The sequence below is a fragment of the Chiloscyllium punctatum genome, chromosome 1 (genome assembly GCF_047496795.1).
Source record: "Chiloscyllium punctatum isolate Juve2018m chromosome 1, sChiPun1.3, whole genome shotgun sequence".
NCBI lineage: Eukaryota > Metazoa > Chordata > Chondrichthyes > Orectolobiformes > Hemiscylliidae > Chiloscyllium > Chiloscyllium punctatum.
In genome coordinates this window covers 36652307-36679413 of record NC_092739.1, presented here as the reverse complement: position 1 = coordinate 36679413, position 27107 = coordinate 36652307, and the positions used below count along the sequence as shown (strand labels likewise).

The 27107-nt window shown below is 40.2% G+C and overlaps 1 protein-coding gene across 2 annotated transcripts in view; it reads right to left on the bottom strand.

Moving 5' to 3' along the window:
• The window catches only part of fras1 (Fraser extracellular matrix complex subunit 1), a 465328-nt gene that overhangs the window by 212180 nt on the left and 226041 nt on the right, over positions 1 to 27107 (bottom strand). For both annotated transcript variants that reach the window (XM_072591717.1, XM_072591723.1), the window contains exons 13-17: positions 25647 to 25790; positions 21303 to 21437; positions 9447 to 9590; positions 7415 to 7555; positions 2564 to 2701 (exon numbers count right to left, since the gene is read on the bottom strand). In XM_072591717.1, the coding sequence (XP_072447818.1) occupies positions 2564 to 2701; positions 7415 to 7555; positions 9447 to 9590; positions 21303 to 21437; positions 25647 to 25790 (702 nt within the window). The remainder of the gene's footprint in view (positions 1 to 2563; positions 2702 to 7414; positions 7556 to 9446; positions 9591 to 21302; positions 21438 to 25646; positions 25791 to 27107) is intronic.

Here is a 27107-nt window from a genome sequence, read left to right as displayed (position 1 = left end):
CGAGGGCAGGTAAGAGGCCAGCACAGGGTGTCCAGGTGGATGAGGTGTGTTGGAGGCGGGAGAAGGTGTCGCCAGAGGGTGGGCGAGAATCCTGGTTGTAGTAGTAGGCACGGAGGCGAAAGCGGCGGAAGAATTGTTCGATGTCTCGCCGCATGTTGAACTCGTTAATCCGAGAGCATAGGGGAATGAAGGTGAGGCCTCTGCCGAGGACTGATCTTTCATCCTCAGAGAGGGGTAGTTCTGGAGGAATGGTGAAAAAAAACGGCAGGGCTGGGAGCTAGGACCTGGTGTGCGGCTGGAGCTGGGAGTGGGGGGGGAGGTTAGGCGTGGGGGCGGGAATCGGGGCAGGGATGGAGATCGGGGTGGGGCTGGGATTAGGCGTGCGAACGGAGATTGGCGTGGGGGCGGGGTCAGGCGTGGTGACGGAGATCGGCGTGGGGGCGGAGACGCATGCGGCATGGTCGTTGTGCAGGTGAGTGATGTCACTGGGGACGGAAGTGGCTGCGGCGACGGCAACCCAGGGGCTGGAAGCGGTTGTGGCGATGGCAGAAACGGTGTTGTTCCCGATAGCCGTGCATCCTGCGGAGGCCGCGAATCTATCGGCGATGGTCTTCCTGGCGATCGTGGAGGCGGTTGTCTGGGCGGCGATCTTGGAGGCTGCAAGGTCGGTGGGGGCGGAAGTAACATCATGGAAGTAACATCATGGCTGCAGCGGCCGTGTGGTTAATGGCACCCATGTGATTTCAGAAGCCGATTGTAGAGGTCCTTGGCAAATCTGTGAGAGCGTTGTCCTGACCTGGGGTAGGTCTAATTGCAGGGAATGTAGGTAGCGGCGCATGGCTGCAAGCGTGGAGCGGAGGATCCGGAGGGAGGTCTGTTGCTGGAGGCTTCGGATTTGTTGCAGGTACTGGTTGTCCTGGTTGGGTCCAAATTTTGTTGGTCTGAACGTAGTCCGTGCGGGGTCAGTCGGTTCCGTAGGCAGGTGCTGAGGAAGGAGATGTGGCTGTGGTAGCGAGTCTGTTTGAGAACGTAGCTGAAGAGCTTCTGGCTAGAGGAGATGACCTGGGGTGTGCAGTGAGAGAGGGACTCACTGAAATCCTTGTAGAGGGAGGAAGAGAGCTTCTTCAAGGAAGGCATTCTTGCAAGAGGATTCGCAGTAGGTTAAAATCTTCTAGGAGAAAGTGAGGACTGCAGATGCTGGAGATCAGAGCTGAAAATGTGTTGCTGGAAAAGCGCAGCAGGTCAGGCAGCATCCAAGGAGCAGGAGAATCGACGTTTTGGGCATGAGCCCTTCTTCAGGAATGAGGAAAGTCATGCCCGAAACACAAGCAACACATTTTCAGCTACTAACCCAGTGACAATACTGCTCTGCCACCATCCCCCCACTTCAAAGCTATCAGAAAGGAAATTCTGGGATTTTGTCCCAGTAACGTGAAGAAATTAACGGGTCCAAGCCAGGATTGTGTGGAGCTTGGAAAGGAACTTGCAGATAGTGGTGCTGCCAATCAGTGGTGGAGGTCACAGTTTTGGAAGACGCTAATGAAGAAACCTTGGTGTGCTGCTGCAGTGAATTTTCTAAATGGTTCCTGGTTGTTGTTCGGTTCCACTACTATTTGAAACTTTCTTAAGACCATAAGATGTAAGATCAGAAATAGGCCATTTGGTCCATTGCATGTGCTCCACTATTTAATGAGATCATGGCTGATACGATAATTCTCAACTCAAGTTTTCTACCTTATCCCCATAATCCTCGATTCCCTTACCGATTAAAAATCTGTCTATTTCAGTTTTGATAGTACATAATGACCCAACCTCGACCGCCCTCTTTGATAAGGAATTCCACAGATTCATGACCCTTAGCAAAAAAATCCTCACCTTTGCCTTAAATTGGTGACCCCTTACTCTGAGATTATGCCTTCTGGTCCTAAACTCTCCCACAAAAGGAAACAGCCTCTCAGTACATATCTTGTGAAAATCCCATATAACATTATCAGTTATTACCTATTATTATAAGATGGTGTCTCAATCTTCTCAACTCGAATGAGTAAAAGCACAACTTACTCAACCTCTCCCAATCGTCCTCACCCAGAAGTTGTGCATTATCAAGCCCTTCTTGCCTCCATTTCACACATTGGTTCCCCAAGTCCCAGTAAATATGTTCAAATTGATTGAAATATAAAAGGTTTGTCGAAAATAATGGAAGCACACAGAGTAGGCTCACCCACTTATTTGCCTCAGTTAAAACAGGTATGTTGGGTTCAGAGTTTGCAACCGTGAACATTTGCACTTCTCATTTGCATCCAAACCATCTGATCTTGGAGATCAAACTTACCCCACATAAGTCAGTGATAAATGTTTTCTTTCCAGATTCCGTAGCAAAATTAGGCAATAAGCAATTCTAGTGAGGTTACCAATTAGAACTGCAACATACGAAAATTCTGAAGAACATGGGACTAATAATCAAACATATCTCACATGGGACTTACTTTAGTCACTATCAAACAAAAATCACCGCATCATACATACTATATTTCACAATATTATGTGTGAACATTCTGCCTACCTTGGCACACTCCATTTTCAGAATAAAATCCCTCAGGACAGGCCACAAGGCATTGGCCTTTGTGTCGGGAAAAGTGGTTGGAACAAGAAGTGCAATGCTCAGACGAACCAGTGCAGGTTGAACATGAGATATGGCAGGCTGAAACAAAGAAGCAGGAATAGCTGTGAATACATAAACAGTGGATTCACACAAGAAAGTAATGGATTAGAGCTAGGAATTACTAAGTGATAAAAGAACAAACAACTCACGAGCACAAGTACACGATGAGGGAAGCCACCAGTCCAACAAGCCTCTCGCAGTTTTTTGGCAGAGCAATTAGTCCCACTTACTCCCACTCCACAAACCAATACATTTCTACTTTCCAAACAGACCCACTGTTTATCTTTACAACAAGGCTCCAATTTTATACAAATAAAAAGAAAAGGGGTTGAGTCAGGGACATGGTGGAGGGCTCACTTCTGCTGAACGTCAAGAGTAGTGAGATCAGTATTTGTCTTAGATGCTCCAGGCTCTGATTTGGACATACGACATTGGTTGGTTCTATTTTTGGCGGAAGTCACAAGATACAAAGTGCATCGATGGAATGTGGACCCATGTCTGTGTGTCTGCAGTCACATGTAGATTTGTTTAGTAATGCACCTATGGGATGGTTTATTACATTAAAAGCGTTACCATGAATAGTAAATTCAGAAAATACTGGAGAAACACAGTAGGTCTAGCAGCATTTGTGGAGGGAAGAACAGAAATCAGGCAAACAATATTAATCTCATTAGCACAAGTAAGCAGAAAAGCCAGGCGAGAGAATCTAAACAGATGACCAAACTAGCAATTCGGAAATTATATCAAGTAATTAGAGTCATTGGGTCATTGAGATGAACAGAAAGGAAATAGACCATTCAATCCAACACATCATGCCGACCAGATATTCTAACATAATCTAGTCCCATTTGCCAGCACTTGGCCCCATATCCCTCTCAACCCTTCCTAGTCATATACCCATCCAGATGTCTTTTATTTGTTGTAATTGTACCAGCCTCCACCACTTCCTCTGGCAGCTGCGAAGCACTTGTCTAGCAAAATACATCCAAACACAGTTTAGCATTAAAATCACTTCAATTCCAAAATCTGCTCTCTACATAACAGTGCACTAAACAATTATCACATCATAATAGAGAATTATAAAGTGTGGCCATCAATCTAATTCCTTGCAGTGTGGAAAGAATTGATCCTAACAAAAATACTTTAATTTTCTCTATAATTAAAGAAGTTTCAGCAAAATCACAAATTTAAATGTTGCAATTTCTGAAAACGTTGCATTATTAACAATGATTTCGAGGTGCTGGTGTTGGACTGGCGTGTACAAAGTTAAAAATCACACAACATGACATTATAGTCCAACAAGTTTATTTGGAAGCACCAGCTTTCAGAGCACTGCTCCTTCATCATGTGGTTGTGATTCACATTCCTGATGAAGAGCTTATGCTCGAAATGTCGACTCTCCTGCTCCTTGGATTCCGCCTGACCGGTTGTGCTTTTCCAGCACCACACCTTTTGATGCCAGTTAGACAGCTTTGGTAGAGCATTGGTACGACATAGTTTGATATTTGTCAACTGGAATACTGTGCATTGTAGTGCAGACTGAGCAAGGAAAAGAGAATACGTAAATATCTCAATGTATGGAAGAATGATTTCCAACTCAAGGTAGCCTCCAACATTGAAGATAGTGAATAACATTATACAAGAAGTACTCCTGTTTTTGCCTCTCACAACTCTATCCTTATTTGCCCAATGTTAGAGGAAACCATTCAATAGCCCATATAATTCTGATTATACCAATAAAGATGACAGAAGGAATTATCATCTATCAACATGTATCAGAAAGCCAGTGAATAGAAAATGCTTCGCCTTTGAACATTCTCCAGTGCTCAAAATATCAGTGATATCAAATTCTTTGTGCATTATTTTCTGGCCCAATAGTCAGAGGGAAATTGAGAAACAAACTTGTAAGGAGATCTCAGCTATCTGTAAGAATAATAGGGTGGTTATGGTAGGGAATTTTAACTTTCCAAACATCGACTGGGACTGCCATAGTGTTAAAGGTTTAGATGGAGAGGAATTTCTTAAGTGTGTACAAGACAATTTTGTGATTCAGTACCTACTAGAGAAGGTGCAAAACTTGACCTACCCTTGGGTATTAAGACAGGGCAGGTGACTGAGGTGTCAGTGGGGGAGCACTTTGGGGCTAGTGACCATAATTCTATTTGTTTTTAAATCGTGATGGAAAAGGATAGACCAGATCTAAAAGTTGAAGTTCTAAATTGGAGAAAGGCCTATTTTGACAGTATTAGGCAAGAACTTTCGAAAGCTGATTGGAGGCAGATGTTCGCAAGTAAAGGGACGGCTGGAAAATGGGAAGCCTTCAGAAATGAGATAACAAGAATCCAGAGAAAGTCTATTCCTGTCAGGGTGAAAGGGAAGGCTGGTAGGTATAGGGAATGCTGGATGACTAAAGAAATTGAGGGTTTGGTTAAGAAAAAGAAGGAAGCATATGTCAGGTATAAACAGGACAGATCGAGTGAATCCTTAGAAGAGTATAAAGAAAGTAGGAGTAGACTTAAGAGGGAATTCAGGAGGGCAAAACAGGGACATGAGATAGCTTTGGCAAATAGAATTAAGGAGAATCCAAAGGGTATTTACAAATACATTAAGGACAAAAGGGTAACTAGGGAGAGAATAGGACCCCTCAAAGATCAGCAAGGCAGCCTTTGTGTGGAGCCACAGAAAATGGGGGAGATACCAAATGAATATTTTACATCTGTATTACTGTGGAAAAGGATATGGAAGCTATAGACTGTAGGGAAATAGATGATGACATCTTGCAAAATGTCCAGATTACAGAAGAGGAAGTGCTGGATGTCTTGAAATGGTTAAAGGTGGATAAATCCCCAGTACCTGATCAGGTGTACTGGAGAACTCTGTGGGAAGCTAGAGAAGTGATTGCTGGGCCTCTTGCTGAGACTGGAGGTTAGCAAATGTGGTGCCACTGTTTAAGAAGGGCAGTAAAGACAAGCCAGGGAACTATAGACCGGTGAGCCTGATCTCGGTGTTGGGCAAGTTATTGGAGGGAATCCTGAGGGACAGGATGTACATGTATTTGGAAAGGCAGGGACTGATTTGGGATAGTCAACATGGCTTTGTGTGTGGGAAATCATGTCTCACAAACTTGATTGAGTTTTTTGAAGTAACAACAAAGAAGATTGATGAGGGCAGAATAGTAGATGTGATCTATATGGACTTCAGTAAGGTGTTCAACAAGGTTCCCCATGGGAGACTGATTAGCAAGCTTGGATCTCATGGAATACTGGAAGAACTTGGGTTCCTCCGCGTGGGTTTCCTCTGGGTGCTCCGGTTTCCTCCCACAATCCAAAAATGTGCAGGTTAGGTAAATTGGCCATGCTAAATTGCCCAGTGTTAGGTGTAGGGGAATGGGTCTGGGTGGGTTACACTTCAGCGGGTCGGTGTGGACTTGTTGGGCCGAAGGGCCTGTTTCCACACTGTAAATAATCTAGTCTAATCTAATCTAAACTGGCCATTTGGATACAGAACTGGCTCAAAGGTAGAAGACAGAGGGTACTGGTGGAGGGTTGTTTTTCAGACTGGAGACCTGTGACCAGTGGAGTGCCACAAGGATCGGTGCTGGGCCCTCTACTTTTTGTCATTTACATATATGATTTGGATGCGAGCATAAGAGGTACACAGTTAGTAAGTTTGCAGATGACACCAAAATTGAAGGTGTAGTGGACAGTGAAGAGGACTACCTCAGAATTCAACAGGATCTGGACCAGATGGGCCAATGGGCTGAGAACTGGCAGATGGAGTTTAATTCAGATAAATGCAAGGTGCTGCATTTTGGGAAAGCAAATCTCACCAGGACTTATACACTTAATGGTAAGGTCCTAGCGAGTGTTGCTGAACAAAGAGACCTTGGAGTGCAGGTTCATAGCTCCTTGAAAGTGGAGTCGCAGGTTGATAGGATAGTGAAGAAGGTGTTTGGTATGCTTTCCTTTATTGGTCAGAGTATTGAGTACCGGAGTTAGGAGGTCATGTTGCGGCTGTACAGGACATTGGTTCGGCCAACGTTGGAATATTGCGTGCAATTCTGGTCTCCTTTCTATCGGAAAGATGTTGTGAAAGTTGAAAGGGTTTAGAAAAGATTTACAAGAATGTTGCCAGGGTTGGAGGATCTGAGCTATAGGGAGAGGCTGAACAGGCCAGGGCTGTTTTCCCTGGAGCATCGGAGGCTGAGGGGTGACCTTATAGAGGTTTACAAAATTATGAGGGATATGGATAGGATAACTAGACAAAATCTTTTCCCTGGGGTGGGGGAGTCCAGAACTAGAGGGCATAGGATTAGAGTGAGAGGGGAAAGATATAAAAGAGACCTAAGGGGCAACTTTTTCACGCAGAGGGTGGTACATGTATGGAATGAGCTGCCAGAGGAAGTGGTGGAGGCTGGTACAATTGCAACATTTGAGAGGCATTTGGATGGGTATATGAATAGGAAGGGTTGGGTGAGACTAGATCGGGTTGGGATATCTGGTCAGCATGGACGGGTTGGACCGAAGGGTCTGTTTCCATGCTGTACATCTCTACAACTCTATAAGAAAGTATATCACATCCCATCATTATGTTGGAAGTCAAATAAATATAAATAGGGTTCAGTCTGACAGTATAATGAGCTGTTCCTACACAGTACTTTTCATGAAGATTGTACGAATAACACAGATGAGTTATTTAATTTCATGTTGAAATGTGGACCTTATTACTCATTAGCACAGCATTAGTTCTTACCTGCACATCTACTAGCCACATCTTTGTAATAACCGTCAGGGCAATGAGAGGCACACTTCCCATTGTGCATAACCTTTCCTTCAGAACACGTCAGGCATTTTGGGTTGTCATGGTAGCAAGTCAAGCAGGATGAGTCACATGCTGCACAAGAGGAGAAAAAAAGAAATCAAGCAACAAACAGATGAAACTATTTCTAAGTAAAATGGTATAAGCCAATTAGCCAAACCATTCACATATGCAGCTAATCAGTTTAAGTTAATGTATGATTTTAGTGCCTCAAGCAATTGCTCTACTTACAGATACTTCAGTAAAATTTTAGGACTGCTCCCATGTAGCAAAAACACTTTGTTATGATGGAGTGTTTTCATATGTTCTGAAAGTAATGTTGAGCATTCAAGAATAGTCTAAAATAAAACACTGCTTGAGGAACAGGATACTGATTAAGGATGATCAGCCATGATCACATTGAATGGTGGTGCAGGCTCAAAGGGTAGAATGGCCTACTCCTGCACCTATTGTCTAATATATGAAAAGGCCGAGTGGGTGTTGACTTCAACTACAGCTGGAGAACTGCCTTCAAATGCACAAGACCAAAAATGAAATAAAATCATCAATACAAATAATATTTGAAGTAATAATTCTCAATCGTGAGTCGTACAGCACAGAAACAGACTCTTCAGATTTTAATTTTTTTTAAAAAGGGAAAGCTCTCGCTACGGCTTCCTTTTTTAAAGTCCTAAAAAGCAAGTCATGAGGTTCAAGGAAGTTGTTGCCTCTATTTGCCATTAATTCCTCCTGCATCACTTAATAATTTATACCGACTGCTTTTTAAATTTGAAATTCTTAAAGGATCCCTATTGCGCACTATTTCGGTGTTCCTGCTGTGAAGACAAGGACAAAGTTCCTTTTGAATGGGCTGGATTTTGCAGGAGGTACTGCTTTCCTGTCTCCTACGTCAATTGTGATGATGATGTCAGGTGAGCAAGATAATATTATCACACAAGTCTCTCAGATTATGGAAGAGGAGTTGAATAGAAATTTGCAGATGGTACACCATTTTAAAATTTCAATTACACTTGTTAACAATTGAAATCACCTGCAATATCTCATGGTCCATTGGATTTTCATCTGTGAAAATGTCTGAATGGGTTTACAGCAGCTTTGATGAGGCTGCACCAGGGTACAGCAAAAGACTTGACATTAGGGAAAGGTGGGAAACATGGCAGCTGACCTAACTATGGGAGGAGCTGCACACCATTCTCCTGGTAATGGGAAAATATCCTGCAATTATGAAGGAGGCAGACCAGGCACATGGGAGAAAAACATCATTCCACTCAAGCTGGGTTATCAGTTAGATCCATCATCGAGCTAATGGACACTATTAACCTCAACATACCAGAAATGAGTGGTGACTGAAGGATTAAATAAGTGTCACAACTTTTCTGTTCTTTCTGAATGTCACTATACAAACTCTATCAGGATTGGCGTCAAAGGCCTCTTTCAAAGGCACTTAGTGCCCAATTGAAGGACCTGCATTATCTAAGAGTGTAGCTGCAGAAAGCAACCATTCTGATTTTACCCCCAACTCCCCTTCAACCTCACTATTGGCCCCGAGTCCCTAAGCAGTTATTGTCACCATTGCTAGTGGGTCTGCCTACAATGGAGAGCTGCAGCTTTGAAGTGGCCAACAGCTTTTAATGGGCAGAGTTTCCTTCCTTGAGATTCTGAATTCTGTGGATGCTAACCAGTTGATTGCCTCAGACATTAATTATGTCAGATAACCACCTGAGAAGTGAAAAATATTTACCACCTGTTCTCCAACCAGTCAGCCATACCCACATCACTGCCATCAAATTTCATCAACTGTACAAGAGGTTAAATCCTATACACAACCATAACACTATAGATACAATATCATGAGTAGTAAATGATTCATACATATACCATAAAACATAGATGCATAACTGATTAGCTAACAATGAATGCTTTCAGAAAAACTTAAAAGGAATTGCTGTAAAACATCATGGCTTACCATGGCAGTGGCCATCTTTTATGAAATAGCCAGGCCCACAGTTGGCAACACAGACACCAGCTTTCAGCAGATGCGATTGATCTCTACATTGAACACAATCTGTCTCTGAAGGGCCATGACATATCAAGCAGGATTTGTGGCAGGCTGAGAAAGATAAGTTTAAACGTAGTTTAGATATATATACACATATAATATATATATTACACAACTATAGATTATACAAGCCTCCACCTCCAAATTACCTTACAACTTCTTGCAGTTAGTCAACAGCATTACTTACTGGGTCTTGGGACTTTTATCAGAAACCATTCACTGCCTTCTAAGCCACATGCCAACCATATACTATCCCCACTGAAATGGCAATTTACTCAATGTGAAGATCAAAATAATAAAGTCAGTTTTGTGAACAAGTAATAGATATGAACATTCAATTGAAGGTACATTCCCCTAAATTTACTTTTTAACACCAAGACCAGTTAGATTTTGAACAGGGGACACCATTTAAAAATAACATTAATATTTATCCTTCTATGTCATGAATGGTACATCAAGGAGACACACAAAAAAAGGCACAAACCAAAATCCTGAAAGTGGACAGGAGTTACATGAAACACTGTATCACAATAGTATACATGAAACTTTACCCATAATTTTGTCACAAAAGGTAGTAAAGTGCCAGGAGTATACACTTAATCTAAAGTTTAAAAAGCTATTTTAAGCTGGATTGTTTGTACTGAACAGAATTAATCCAGTGCTCAACTATCTGTAACAGTGCCACACTTGATTATGTTAACATGGTTCAACATTACTGCTTTAAACTTGACTAGCAGTATGATGTCTTGTCTGGTTCCCTTGAACATTCATTATAACCAAGTGACCTTCATCTTTTACTGGCTAGGTTTACATCTGAAGAATGTCTGCCTTTTTGATGACAAGGAAAATTGTAGGTGCCCACTAAATTCTGCTGAGACACTAAAAAATTTCTCTGTGGGATGTAAGCTGGCATAGCTCTCAAGGGCAGCATTTGCTGCTCACCTTATTTGACTTTGAGAAGGTGCCTTCTTGGACTGCTGTAATCTATGTGGTACAGATACACACACAAAGCTGTTAGCATTGGAATTTCAAACATTTAACCTAGTAACAGATGAAGGAACAGCTATATATATATTTCCAAGTCAGGATGGTGTGCAACTGGAAAGTAATTTGCAGATGGCGCTGTTCCTGTGGGTCTACTGCCCTTGTTCTCCAAGGTAGTAAAGGTCGCTGGTTTGGAAAATGTTATCTCAGGAGCCTTGGTGAGTTAACATAGCGCATTTGTAGATGGTATACACTGCTGCCACTGTCCATCAGTGGAGGAAATAAGATGCTGAAGTTAGTGAACTGGGTGCTACTTGAATGGATTGTGGTATCCTGAATGCTGTCAAGCTTCTGGAGTGTTGTTGGAGTTGCAGTTACTCAGGCTAATTTGAACGAGAATTCCAACACACTCCTGGCTTGCACCTTGCAGATGGTGGAAAGACCTTAACAACACAGGAGTTGAGTGTCACACTGTATAAATTTCTAGTCTCTGGCCTACTCCTTGAGCCACACAAGACTGTTGAGTTCAGTTTCTTGTCAATTGTCATCCCTGGAACGTTAATAACAGACAATTCAGTGCTAGTTATGCCACTGAATGTGAAAGACAGATGATTAGTTTCTCTCTTGTTGGAGACAACCAATTTTTCCACTTGTCTGGTGTGAATAATCGGAACATAGAAACAGCAGTAAACAATTCAGTCCCTTGAGCTTGCCCAATCATTCAACAAGACTATGGTTGATCTGTGACCTGACTCCATGTGCCTGATGTTGGCCATATCCCTTGATACCCTTACTTTATAAGTATTTGTTTATGTCAGATGTATATATAACAATTGAATTAGCATCACCTGCTATTTGAGAAAATGTGTTCCAAACCTCCACTATTCTGTGTGTGGAAGTGCTTTGGATCATTTCTCCTGAATGGCCTGGTCCAAGACCCTTTAACCAGTGGAAATAATTGATCTTTATCCACTTTTCTTTTCTTGTTAATATTCTGAAAACCTCAATTAGATAACCTTAACCTTCTAAATTCTGGACAATAAAGGTCTACTATCTCCTCAAAAGTTAACTCTTGAAATCACCCCTGTAAACTTGTGTTGAGCTCCTTCCAGGGCCAAAACATCCTTCCTAAGTTGTGGTGCCCAGATTGCTCACCATAGTCTCAGTGAGATCTGACTATGGTTTTGTGTAACTGCGTCCCTATTCTCCACCTCTTTAGATGTGAAAGCCAGTGATCCATTAGCCTTCTTTACTATTTTCTGCACCTGCTCATGAACTCTGTACTTAAACCCCTAACTCCACTGTATTTGACTTGTGCCTTATCTATAAAAAAAACCTGATCTACCCTTTTTTGGTCCAAAATGCATAACCTCACTCCTGCTTATACTTATACTAAAATCCATCTGCCACAGCTTTGCCCATTCACCTAAACTATCAACATACTGTTATAATTTTATGCTATCATCAACAATGTATACAATGGTGCCCAATTTTACGTCACTGGCAAATTTGCATATTTGGCTTTTTATGCCATTATCCAAGTTGTTACTAGATATTGTGAATAATGGAGGACCGACCACAGATTTATGCGGGACTCGACTAGTCATAGAGATGTGCAGCACGGAAACAGACCCTTCGGTCCAACTTCGGTCCAGATATCCTAAATTAATCTAGTCCCATTTGCCAGCACTTAGCCCATATCCATCTGAACACTTCTTATTCATGCACCCACCCAGAGGCCTTTTAAATGCTACAATTGTACCAGCCTCCACCACTTCCTCTGGCAGCTCATTCCATGCACGCACCACCCTCTGTGTGAAAAGTTGCCCCTTAGGTCCCTTTAGGTCTCACCTTAAACCTATGCCCTCAAGTTTTGGACTTGCCACTCCAGAGAAAAAACCTTTGTCTATTTATCCTATCCATGGCCCTCATTTTACAAATCTCTACTAAGGTCACCCTCAGCCTCAGCGGCTACAGGGAAAACAGCCCCAGCATACTCAACCTCTCCCTATAGCTCAAATACTCCAACCCTGGCAACATCCTTGTAAATCTTTTCTGAACTCTTTCAAATTTCACAATATTCTTCCAATAGGAAGGAGACCAGAATTGCACGCAATATTACAAAAGTGGCCTAATCAATGTCCTGTTCAACCGCAACATTACCTCCCAACTCCTCTACTCAGTGCTCTGACCAATAGCGGAAAGCATACCAAAAGCCTTCCTCAGTATCCTATCTACCTGTAACTCAAGGAGCTATGAACCTGCATTCCAAGGTCTCTGTTCAGCAACACTCCCTAGGACCTTACCATTAAGTGTATAAGTCCTGCTCTGATTTGCATTTCCAAAATGCAGCACCTCATATTTATCTAAATTAAATTCCATCTGCCTTTCCTCAGCCCATTGGTCTATCTGATCAAGTCATCCTGCCAATTACTTTCCCATTCTTCGAACTGTTTCCTATCACTCAACCAATTTCCCATCCATGTTAGTAAATAGCCCTCAATTCTATGGGCTTCCACCTTAGCTAATCTTTTCTTGTGTGGGATTTTATCAAAAGCCTTCTGAAAGTCCATATAAATAACATCCATGGACTTACCTCTACCCCCCATCTTTGTCACCTCTTCAAAAAAAACCCTTGAGGTTTGTTAGGCATGTCCTCACCTCATGAATCCACGCTGGCTTTCACTGATTAACTAAAATTATTTAAGGTAATCAGTTAATCTATCAATTATAGGTTCCAACAAATTCTCTACGTCGGATGTTAGGCTAACTGGACCGAAATTCCGTGGTTTCCCTCTAACACCCTTCCTAAAGGGTGGAGTGACATGAGCAAATTTCCAATCCAGAGGTACAGCTCCTCAATCCAGGGAACATTACCAATACCTTAAGCATAAATTGTCAATGTGCTCTTGTACCTCCTTTCACACCTGTGAGTGGAAGCAATCAGGTCCTGGGGACTTGTCACTCTTTAGTTCCATTAATTCACCTACCACTGACAATTTACTGAAGCTAATTTTATTTAGAACCTGCCCTTTATCCTCTGTTGATTGCTTTGGCACTTGTAGCAAGCTATCCTCCTTTCAGCTATGAATACTGAAGCAAAGAAATCATTCAGCATGTCTGCTACTTCTTAAGGTCATTGACAATATCCCCACTCTCAGTTTTCAGTGGGCCAACAATACTCTTAAACCAGCTGCTTTCTCTTTATATAACTATAATATTTCTTCTTATTGCTTTTTATGTCCCTCTGGTCTCCTCTCTTAAGCCTTTTTAGCTACTTCTGTAAGCAGCTTGAATCTTTTCCAGATTTTGCAGCATATTCAGTATCTGAATTATCACAAATAGTGCAAAACATTAGCAATCAGCGAACATTCTCACTTATGATGGAGAGAAAATAATTGATAACGCAGCTAAAGTTGGTTAAACCGAGGACATTACATCACTCGGGTGTTAGGGCACTTGTGGTGCAGTGGTAGTGTCCCTACATCTAATCCTTGAGGGCTATATGTTCCTGTCCCACTGCTCCTGAGGTGTCGCGGCATCTCTGAACAGGTTGCTGAAAAAAAGCTACCCTGCAGCATCTTAGAGCTCAGTTGTAGTGTGCTGCCTCGAAGCCAGGAGGCCAAGGTCAAATCCAACCTGCTCCAGAAGTACGGCACAACATCACTGAATAGACCAATTAGGAAAACAAAACTACAACATAAACAGCTCTCGTGTGTAGTGGGAATATCCCTGAGGAACTTAGAACCGACATGTTCTAGAGTTGGGATAATCAATCTTGAACTTCATAAATTTTTTTCTTTGTTCTATATATGACTCCAATCTGAGTACAGTGTCTCCTATTTCCATTGACACCAGTTTTGCGAGACATCCTTGATTCCATACTCAGGCAAATGCTGCCTCAATATCAAGGGCAGTCGTTTACACCTCATTGCTTAAGGTCAACTCTTTTGTCCATGTTTGGAACAGACTACTATGAGAGAATGAGCCAAGTGGCAGAACCCAAGCTCCAAAACTGAACACTGAGACAGAATATTACTGAGTAAGGGTTTCTTGACAACACTGTTGATGGCATCTTCCAGCACTTCATTGACGATCAAGAGTATTCTGAAGGGGTAGTAACTGATGGGGTCAGATTTATTCTGCTCTGTGTATTCAGGACAAACATGGCCAACTTTCCACATTGAGTAGATGGACGTGTTAGTAGCTATACTGGAACAGCTTAACTAAAGGTGCAGCTAGTTCTGGAGCACAAGCCTTTAGCAGTATTGCTGGAATGTTGTCATGGCCATAACCTTAGCAGATGGGAGGTGGTAGAGAATCTCTTTCATCATTTAATACTATTTCATAGAGCTGATTTCACGAATGATGACATAAGATACTACCAATCGACATTTAACACTTCAACATAATTTGTAAATGAATATTTTAATGTAATTTTAACAAGTTTGAATAATTTATTTTCCTTAACCTTGTTATAAAAAGAACAAACAATAAGATAGCAAAAGTGTGCTATATCATCAGGGCAGAGAGTCTGGCTTGAATCACGTACATCTTTCTAGCTCATTCATTATTAGGTCCCCACAGTTGTTGATGTAAAGCACCTTGTATGGAATGCCACCATGTAATGGCTGAACCAACGTCTGAGCATTTTGTTTTACAAGTACAGAGCAGCTACAATATTATCATGCATCACAGACAACTGAATTCTTCACATTCATCACGGTTCCCCAGACAGGCATCGAAAACGGAGCACAATCTGACTCTCAAATCCTCAGATCGCCTATCATAAGGAGAACAGCTGTTTCAGCATATCTGATTCAATCACCAACCCATGCCTTCACTAGAGCAGAAATCCATGATATTCTTTCAGAGGAAGAGCTTCCAGACTGTTCCTATTCTATGCTGCTAAAACATGGGCTAGAGGAATTGGAAAAAATAGAAAGGGGCAAGAAGTTTACAGATATGATCCATTTCAAAGAATTGTGCGCCGAACCAAGGCTGATAATCTCAATGTATGACTGTGGGAGTAACTGCCTTGCCAAAAGTCCTTCAGATGACACTAACTGACAGCAATGTCGGCTTTGGTGGATATACAAAAAATCCATTTCACACTATTCAAGAGAAGGAGAACCCTTTCCTGTTGCTTTGCCAAAATTAATTTTTCAATTAAATTCAGATTAACTAGTTATTCACATCATGTGCTGCTTATGAGGTTTGCTAAGCACTACTGGCAGTCACAGATGTCTACATAATCTTGGCTGGTATTAAAGCAGTATTCGACTGTCGAAAATGTTTTGGATACGGTGTTCTACCATAGCCTGCTCAGGTGGATGTAGAAGGTTTCAAGACACCATTCAGATAAGAGTAGAGCTTTCCTAATGTCTTAAGCTAAGTCTTCCTATTAATCAATGCAGAATAATTGACTATTTATCTTAGCAATTTATAAGGAATGTATGCAGTAATTAGCTACAAAGAATATGCACACACGGATTAGACTTCAAAATTAATTTAGTGGCAGTGGAATTATTTATACCTTTACGAGCGTGTGAAATGCACTAAAGTCTTTCACTTCGATAAAATTAATATTAATAAAGCAAGTGTAATATATTTCCAATTTAAATGTAATTGTATGATTCTAAAAATTAAAAACATGATTTAAGTGAAGCAAAAATGCTGTGCAAGCAAGACACTGAAAATAATTAGCAGCCATTTTGAGACACATGGAAGTATTTATTGAATATTTGACATTTTTTTTCTTGTACCTAAGCCCAAAATGAGCTATTTCACACTATGTTCAAGGTATGTTCCAATTCAACTCAAATTAGCTGTGGCATCAGAGTGCTCAAAACATTAGACTCCACAAAACTATATCCAGTAGCTTAAAGGTGAAGGAGAAATAACAAAACTGCATTGCTACATAAGGTTATCAATTTTTAAGAAGCATCTCAATGTGCTTCATTTATTCAAAATATCACTGCAATCACTGCTGCTGAACAAACAAACATGGCACCTGTTTATCACATAACTAGGTCCCACAAACAGTTTTTAGATTAATGACAAGTTAGCTTTTTTTGATCACATTGCTTGAGCTGGATGAGTTAACTTACCATAACACAAAAAGCCACCAGTGTGGGTGTAGGGGTACAGAAAGGAATGTAGTGGTGGTAGGGAACAGTCGAGTGAGGAGATTGACACTGTATTTCTGCAGTGAAAAGCAAGTAATTGCTGTGTTGTTTTTCCAGTGCTCGGGTTCGGTCTATCTGCTTTCGGCTGGAGAACTTCTTGCAGGAGGGAGGACATCAATATCAATGACAGGCAGAAGTAGGAAAGAGGCTCTTCTGGGGCACTATCTGTCAAATTTATAACGTAAAACCTCAGAAGGTAAACAACTCTGGATTACTAATTGCGTGCTTACCTGCATGTGATGTACCTTACTGGACCATCACAAGGTGCAGGTTTCCAGTTGGCACTGGGAAAAGTGCAGCACTGACTTTGAGACAACGTTCAGACAGGACATAGCCACAGACAGGTGTAGTCTGGTGGTTAAACAGCAACTAATGCCAGAGAATGAGATTGGATGATCAACAGAGTACTAGCCATGCTGTGTGCAATGGGCACTGTGGCTTTACGTTGCCAGTGAGGGGCATTGTCAGATTACTAATTGTTTCCTGGATACACAGCAACCTTTCAAAGATTGCAGAGATATAAAGGATGTTGGTGTTTCCACAGATAGCTGCTTGGTACAAAGGTGTTCTCAGATGGAATGGTAAGATGGAGGCAGAATTGGATGTCAGTGATGGGATGGGTTGGTAGATCATGGAACGAGAGAGTTTGGTGAAATACAGCAAGAAGGTTTGCTTGGCCTTGTAGTTTGGGATTATGAGTGGTGTAGTGATGATATCACCGAATTAGTATTCCAGACTAAAGTTCTGGAGAAATGGATGAAATGGCATATGGTGCATTGAGTTCGAATCCCACCATGATAGATAGTGAAATTAAAAGTCAGTTAAACACTGGAATAATGAGTTAGTCTGATGGCTACCATATAACCACATTATTGTAAAACCCATCTGCTTCACTAATGTTCTTTGAGGCAGGACATCCTCAGTTGGCCCACGTTAGTGCAGACCCACAGCAATTTGATTGATTCTTAAACCATGGCAATTTGATTGCCTCGTGCCTTCTCTGTGGCTAGTTAGGGATGGCAATTAATGCTGGCCAAGCAAGTGATTGCTCACAGTAAATTGATGAATAATAAAAAAATTTAAAATTCCCTCCTAAAAACCTGACATGACTCAGATCTACCAAAAGGATGTAAGATTCAGCTTGATGTTTCCATTGTCCGTCAGTGTAGTGGGCGGCACGGTGGCACAGTGGTTAGCACTGCTGCCTCACAGCGCCAGAGACCCGGGTTCAATTCCCGCCTCAGGCGACTGACTGTGTGGAGTTTGCACATTCTCCCCGTGTCTGCGTGGGTTTCCTCCGAGTACTCCAGTTTCCTCCCACAGTCCAAAGATGTGCAGGCCAGGTGAATTGGCCATGCTCAATTGCCCGTAGTGTTAGGTTAGGGGTATGGGTGGGTTGCGCTTCGGCAGGTCGGTATGGACTTGTTGGGCCGAAGGGCCTGTTTCCACACTGTAAGTAATCTAATCTAAAACCAAAGGGCACTATTTTGAAACTAGGAGTCACACCTTTAGGCAGTTGAGTAGGATCTTAATTGAGCATTGTGCAATTTTGGAACTCTGACTCAAGGGGTAGTGAAAGTGGGGTCACTGGATAATTTTAAAACAGAAGTGTTTACATCCTTGTTGGGAAATTGAATCAAAGATAATCAGGAGTAGGTGGGATGACAGAATTTGAAACACAAAATATCAGCACCGGTCTTGTTGAACGTTGAAGCAGGTTCAAGTGGCTGAACGTTCATGTAACATCAACTAGCCACAAAAAGACATGACCCACTCTCACTAGTATCCTTACATATAGATAAGGAAGGACACCACTTCGACTGAGACAACACATCCACCCTAGGACAAGCCAAACAGAGACACGCATGAGAATTCCTAGAAGCATGGCATTCCAACCAGAACTCTATCAACAAACATATTGGCTTGGACCCCACTTACCACCCCCTGAGAAAAAGAGCAGGCAATGACATCACCAACATAAAGAAACCCAAACATATAAATAGAAAGCAGGAATCACCAGCAGTGCTTTGTCTGGAGGCTCACTGAAGATGTTACCTAGTATGGTGACGAAATGTCTGAAAATGAACCTTCCAGGTCAGTGAGCAAACATTTATCCAGGGTCCATCTGTATAAGGTATATCCTTATACAAAAAAAAAGCTTTATTTATGAGTAAACCACACCAAAAAAGAGTTTGATAATTTCCTTTTGATACTTAATAAATTTTTTGTCAAGAGTGACAAAAGAAAAGTCACTATGTGCATGAGCACAGGGTAGACCACATCCCAACACTAGTTTGTTAGTACCTGTGCTTATACAATTTGTCAATACAATTTAAACCAAAAGGTTTTTAAAATGATATTTCTGCAAAACGAATTGTGTTTCTTAGCTCTTTCCTACAACTAAAGAAAATTAGATTCACAAATCTGTCTGAAGTATAGGGTAAAAAGTAAATCCAGGAAAACGAGATTCAAACGAGAAGTTGTAGTCTTCTCATATTTCAGTTCCATTTTTTAAAATCCTTTACGGCTTGCAAGAATTAACAGCTTCCTCCCTGAAGAACATATTATTTTTAATAAATTATAACTTCTAAAATATCATACATAACCTTACAGAATTATGAGTTGATATCATGGTTTGATGCCTTTTTTTTATTATTTCAGAATTTAAATAAAACAAGGATAATGCAAACATTTGTAGAAATAAAAAATAACTAAGATGCCATGACAACAATTTTGTACTGAAATGCATATCATGGAACAACAGACAGATAGATGTTTATTGCATCTCACACAACTAAAGCAAACATGTGGTAGCTCCATTCACACCAAAATGAGAACTCAGATGACTGATGGTAGAAGGCATTGGTTTCAGTATGGTGTTTAAAAAGGCACTTGGGAACTTCCCAGAAGTAAACAAATAATTTCCTCACGTTTTTTTAAATCTACTATCTTTCCATGTGTTTTTAACTGAGTGTGAGGGCTCTCTCCTGCGGTATGTTCAACCAGGTTGCCCGAAACATCGATTCTCCTGCTCCTCAGATGCTGTGCTTTTCCAGCACCACACTCTTGACTCATTTTCCCAATGCAGACAAGCCAGAGTTATGGCACACCAAAAAGACTATAAACATTTGGATAGTATGCAAACTGGCCATTAATGTGAAATCTGGTTTTAAAAATTAAAAATTATATGGTTGAAAGTCAGTCCATGGATAATTTTAGCATGGGTTCAAAACAGCATACACATCCAAGAATCCATGGAGTTATGACTTTCCTGATGTCCTTACACAGAAGCTGGCAAAATTCCAAAGAAATACATTTATCTTAAACTTAACACAACTTAAAGCAGATCTCTGCCTACGAGTGAACAGGTTGTACTGAAGGAATGTTTGGCATTAAAGAAATATTATACTCAAAATAATTGCACAAGTAGTGGGAAATGTGAAAATAATTTTTAAAAAATTAAAATTCAAAAATAAATAAAATTAACAATAACAATTTTGTCCAGGCTAGGTGGATTAGCTATGGGGAATGCAGGGTGACAAGTGTAGGGTGGGGGGGGTAGGTCTGGGTGGAATGTTGTTCGGATGGTTAGTGTGGACTCTTGCACTTCCACACTGTGGGGCTTCTATGATTCTATTCGTTGATTCTAATTTTCATTGGCACTACCCAGCTTAAGTAAGTACTGAACACTTGCTACTCATTCACCCAACAGCTAAGGGTGCTGAAATTTTCAAGACTAAGATGGAGAGAATTTTGTTGGGTAAGGCTGTTAAAGATGCAAGACAATGTCAAGTGCATGGAGCTGATTTGTGGATCAACCACAAGATAAGTGATTGAAAAACTGGGTGATTAGATTAGATTCCCTACAGTGTGGAAACAGGCCCTTTGGCCCAACAAGTCCACACCGACCCTCCAAAGAGAAACCCACCCAGACCCATTTCCCTCTGACTCATGCACCTAACACTATGGGCAAATTAGCACGGCCAATTCAGCTGACCTGCGCATCTTTCAACAGTGGGAGGAAACTGGAGCACCCGGAGGAAACCCACGCAGACATGGGGAGAATGTGAAAACTCCACACAGACAGTCGCCCGAGGCTGGAATCGAAGCTGGGACTCTGGTGCTGTGACGCAGCAGTGCTAACCACTGAACCACCGTGCCGCCCAAGGGCTAGGGCTGAATGACCTACTTCCTGTCTTATGTAAAATATGGCAAACAAAATCTAAACTTGTTACCAGTACCCACTAACAGTTTTGAGTCACTTTGTACTGAATCGCCTGGGAATTCACTAATCATTTGCTGAGGTAACAGTGGAAGAACAGGCAAAACCAATGGAAAATCCAAGTCTTTTACTTCAAAACAATTTGTGGAAGCAATGACAAAATATTTACGTTATCTTGAATATGTGTTAATACAGACATTAAGACAAATGGAATATTGATTGACTGTCATGTGTACCAAAGTACAGTGAAAAGCTTTGTTATGAGCAGAACTGGCAGATTATAGTAAGCAAGGATAACAGATTAGAAGCTGTGGTACGATTTTACAAATTATTCCGAATAATTCAAACCATTGGTTTTCACGGCCATACCTGAGCACTGCAATTGATCCTGGAATAGCCCCTCCCCACAGGAAGGTACACACTGACCAAACTCCATTAGCAGCGGCTCCTTACATGAAATGCATTCAAACTCATTTTGACAAGTGGCACATGTCTTGTCACAAGCTGCATTATAAAAACATGGTAAAGTACAAATTAGATCAAATGCTTCTTTGCAAACAAAGGCCACAGAGAAATAATTCAACACTCTTGGATTGGAACTAGTTAATGCCACCAGATCTTATCCAGATCTTGTGAAACTGTATGAATACTATTCAAATCCCAATACGCATGAATCCAATGCAACTTTTTTTTGGTTATCCTCCCTTGGTCCTAGCTGCAAATAACAGAATGCTGTGGCACTGAGGGATTTGGGTATCCATGTATCTGAATCTCAATAAGTTAGCAGTAAATAATTAAGAAGGCAAATACAATTTTTGTCTTTAATCCAAGAGGGATAGAGTATAAAAGTAGTAAAATCTTTCTACAACTATACAGTGCATTTGTGAAGTCATATCTAGAGTACTGCTTACAGTTTTAATCTCCTTATTTAAGTAGAGACATGATTGCACTGGAGGCAATTCAGGAAAAATTCACAAATGTGAACCCTCGGATGAAGAGGTTGTTTGTCCTGGGCTGAAGGAGTTGTTTTATGATGAAAAGTCGAGCAGACTGCCTCTGAAGTTTAGAAGAATAAGAGGCAACCTTATTCAAAAATAAAACATTTTGAGTGAGCTTGATAGAGTGGATGCTAAAAAGATGTTTCATCTTGTTTGTTGTAATCCAGAAAACTTTAAGATGGGAATGACAAAGAAGCTATTTTCTCAGAGGGCTATTAATCTTTGGCATTTTCTCCCCTAAAGAGCAGTGAAGGCTGAGTCATTGATCTTTTTCAAGAGAGATCTCAATAGACATTTGATTTACAGGGAAGGCAAAGATTATGGAGAACAGGTAAGAAAGTAGAGTTAAGGACACAGCCAGACCTTATTATTGAATGGTGTAGGCTCAGTGGGCCTACTCCTGCTTTATTTTTTAAGTTCCTCTGTTCATGTGGAATATGTTTTTTTCCCCTTCTGAAAAGATAAATTGTCTTTGCTAGTGTAAGCTTGACAGTTTTTATAAACTATTTGCAAGCAGGAGGTCAACCTGATTTTGGCTCCAACCACTTACGGAATATAAGCTCTGCAATTTCTTTGAAGAAGTAACAGTGAGGGTTTATTAGGATAGTGCAGTTGGTTTGTATGTAGAGACATTCAAAAGACATTTAGCCAACAACATCTTACAAACAACAATCATCAAAAGCAGACAGACTGAATCTAGGGCAACTTTAAGCTCTGTTATTAAAGAAAATAATTCAACACGAAGACTAATTACTTCACATTCTTGCCTATTCCAAATAACTTTCCGCCCCCTTGCTCATCAAGCAGTTATCTACCTCTACCTTGAAAAATGTTCACAGGCTCTGTCTCAGTCACGTGTTTAGAAACTTTCAGAGACTCAAGTGAAGAGAAAATTCTTTTAAATGGGCGATTGTTTATTTGTAAATAATGACCCCTTAATTTTAAATTCTCCCACAAGACAAACCATCCTTTCCACATACACCTCAAAAAGATCCTACAGATCTTCATGTTTTAATCAAGTCACCTTTTACCCTCCTAAATTCTAGTAAGTTCAAGCCTACCCCCTGCCAACCTTTCCTCATAAGGCAACCCAACCAATCCAGATATTAGCTTACAAAACGTTTTCGGAATCATATCCAACAAATTAATGTACTACTTTAAAGCACACAGTACTTGAGATGTCAACAATGACTTGTATCTCTGAATAATACTGTTTATTTTATGCTCAATTTTATTCGCTATAAAGCATAACATTTTATTAGCTTTCCCAATTCAATGCTGTACCTGCACACTAACTTTATGCGATTCTGTACCAGGATACCCAGATCAATCTGCATTGCAAAGCTTTGTAATCTTTCACCATTTAGATAATATGCCTCTTTGTATAAATCTTTAATTCCAATTTTACATTTTCCACATTAATACACAATTTGATAGATCTTTGCCTATCCATGTAATCTATGTACATACCTTTGTCATCTCCTTTATGTCTTCTTCACAACTGACTATCCTAATTATGGTTGCATTGTCAGTAAATTTAGCAATAATATGCTCAGTCCTTTCATCAAAGTTACTTGTATAAGTTGTAAACATTTCAATACTTTTACAACCTAAGTTTTTATTTCCACAATGTAGAACCATGTCCAATCACTCCACACTCACCTTTATCCATAATATGTATTAACTTCTCAAAAGATCTGTAATAATTTAGTTCAATTTGTGATTTCCATTTCACAAAACCACGTTTTTTCTGCCTACCTTCATTTTTTCCTAAATGCCCCGCTACATCATTTTCAATATAACTATGATCCCAGCTATATTATTATTGGACAAGTCCAGTCCCAGACTGACACCTGGCTTGACAGATCACATTTTGTTTCTTTGGTTCTTAACAAGGGGTTCTTAACTTTGGTTTCTTAACTGAAACACAAGCACACAGCGTTGCAGAATTAGTTTTAATTATGAAAAATGCACTGATGCAAAATAAATGAAAGTAAAATAATTTTTATTCTATTAAAATAATTAAAAGAACCCAGGCTGACAGTTTTGCAAACAATGGCCATGCTGTAAGAACTGTTTACAGAAAACACACTAAGATTGCAAAACACATACTAAAAACAGCACTCCATGAACTTCAACAGCATCTCAAATATTCAAGAAAATTTCCTTCTTTATCCCACATAAAATTTGACTGAGTTGTGATTTCAATTCTGCTGAGAATTTGATACCCTCTTGACTCACTGTATAACTGAGTTGAGATTTTCCTGTTCTCTGTTCTAAATTTCATGCATTTAATATTATATCACTGGCCCGTTGCAAGAAATTCCTTAATAAATGGGAAAAATTAACTTCCCCATTTATCATATTTCAACCTTTCACAACGTTAAACACTGCTACCATATTGTGCCATAATGGGTCTGGTTTTCAAGTTTTACTTCATATTTGGATTTTCTCTTATTCTGTTAGCTTCCCCACAGTTTCATCAGCGCAAGCGGTTGCCCTTAATGGACTCTTACTATGGACCCAAAATCCCTCAGACCTTCTAAAGCACCAAATCTGGTATGATCCAGAGTATAATTCATATTGTTGATATTTACTGAAATGCATCATATCACATTTACCAACACTGAAGTATATCAATCACTATATACATCATGACCTTATCATTTTCACCCTTAGCAGCTTGCTTTAGCTTCATAAAGAACTAATTATTGTTGAAGCCAAAATTCACATAACACCAGGTTATAGTCCAACAGGTTTATTTGGAAGCACTAGCTTTTGAAGCACTGCTCCACCATCAGGTGACAATCATCTGATGAAGGAGCAGCGCTCCAAAAGCTAGTGCTTCCAAACAAACCTGTTGGACTATAACCTGGTTTGAGAGATTTGTGGCTTTGTACACCCCAGTCCAACACCAGTATCTCCAAATCATGATTATTGTTGAGATTTCTCGATGTCATTCTGTTGAAAGGTATTCTTAAATCGACTATGGTGATTATTTCAAAAAATGAATTCAGTAAATTTTGTCAATAATGATCTGCTCTCTACCTATATATGTTGCAAGTTCATGTTTACCTAAAAACTGAAATCCCTGTGAGCAAAAATTTTGAAAACAAGTCTGTAACTACTTAAATCTTCTCTTTTAAAACCACTGCCAACATTACAGCTCTCTAGCTCATATAGGCACTTAGTAGAGCTCCGCACTATTCAAGATTTAATGGCTACACACAAATTAACTAATGGTTCCTACAGAACAAAAGAATGAGAGAAATTTCTTGACAAAGTTGATGCTAATCTTAGACATTTTTGTAAATCACAAAAATAATGAGTTTTCCTGAAATACGTATTTGTGTGCAGTCGTAATGAAAAAAGGTGAAGCTTTACAGTCAAAGACATCTGTCAGATTAGACAACACAAGAGATGAACCAGGCATAAGTAGTATCACCACATATATTCCCATTTTCACAAAGGAGAAACAAAAATTTGATATTAGGAATTCATTATTTTGAGACTCCAATAGCATAGTGGTTTAATTATTATCTTAACCAGGAGAACCTGTTCATTGAACATATGGCTTGGCAAAATATTCTACATTGAGCCATGCAAACTACTTCAGTCAGCATAGATTCCAGGTGCTTGAAATGTCCTCGAGTATTCTGTGTTGTAAGTGGGAATTTCAACACAAACAGAGGGTTCAGATCAATACATTACATACCTTTACAGAGTCTACCTTCTTTGTAGAACCCAGGCTGACAGCTTTGCAAACAACGGCCATGCTGTAAGAATTTGCTCTTATCAGAGCAGATGTCACAATGATCAGGAGAATGTGTGCATGTCAGGCAATCAGCATGGCACTGAACTGAAAAATAAATATTAAAATAAAATCACCAGACTATTTGCAATAGTTCTACAACATACGCCCACAGAAATTCTGGGGTCAAAAATTGCCATCCCAAATTACAGAGAGTAAGGAGTGAGGTAGTTGTAGAGACATTGTTACTGGGAACTAAATTTGGAGACTAACTTTGTGAGAGTGAGGAGTAATGGATACTGTGAACTGGGGAGGATGGAAGAACAGACTGGGAAACGTCTATGTGAAAAGGAGAACGGGCACTGTCTTTATGAAGAGAAGAGGTACCAGAAAGATAGGCAGTGAGGAAAATGTGTTTCATTGTCCGGTTGAGAAACCAAATATATTTGGTGTGTTTAATTTAAAAAGTTATAAGTTATGAATTCTATAACTGTCAAACTTAATCAATCTGCTACTGTGTGTAAATTTTCAAGTGCCCCTGAGATCCATCACACTACCAAAGAAATAAACAAAGAATTTGCAAACATATGTTCCACTGCACTTTTACTTTAATTATTTGTGGAAACTCTCCCTATCTATTGCTTTAATAGCATCAGAACGGAACTAGAAACAACATAAACAGCCAATTCTACAATTGCTTAAGGAATTCTGATTTAGTTGCTGAATGGAGATTTGAAATGTCAGGCACCTGCGTGCACTACTATGGGAGATCAACATTAACATTCTCAAGCAGCACAAAAAGGTTAGCGAGCACCTGAAAAAAAAACAGGTTCACAATTACAGCAGGACCACATTTGAGAACCCACATGGTCTGGCACAATGGGCCCCTTTTCTAGGGTTAAGAACAACATGACAAGGTATGTATCATGTACAAGGTGATGTACATACCCACAGGAGCTCATGATGTTAAAATAACAAATTAATTTTGCAGTGAGATAGCTGGAAGGTTGTAACAGCCTATTAATTTACTGTATAATGATGGGGAAATGAAAGTGCTGAACACTAGAAAGTTAATTTTATAAATTCCTGATTCTGACATGGAGTTTCACTGGTGGTGGCATATATAGGGAACTAGAGCAACAGATTTCAGTCCAATTTGCAACTTGGTCTTCTGGTGGTTGTCGCTCTAAGTTGTGGACACAAATATTTAAGATTTCCCCAAATTTTTTTAAAATGTGAGTTTGCCTTTAAAAATGTGCTTTTACCAGATATGCCAATGCCTATGTTCTCTTCTGTAACATAGGAAACCCGGCATGGATATCATGGTGTTAACGTATCCAACAGACATTTATTACAACTATCTATTATGGAGAATTATTACATTAGACATGTGTCTGAGTTAATGTTAAGCTGCTGGTTTACATC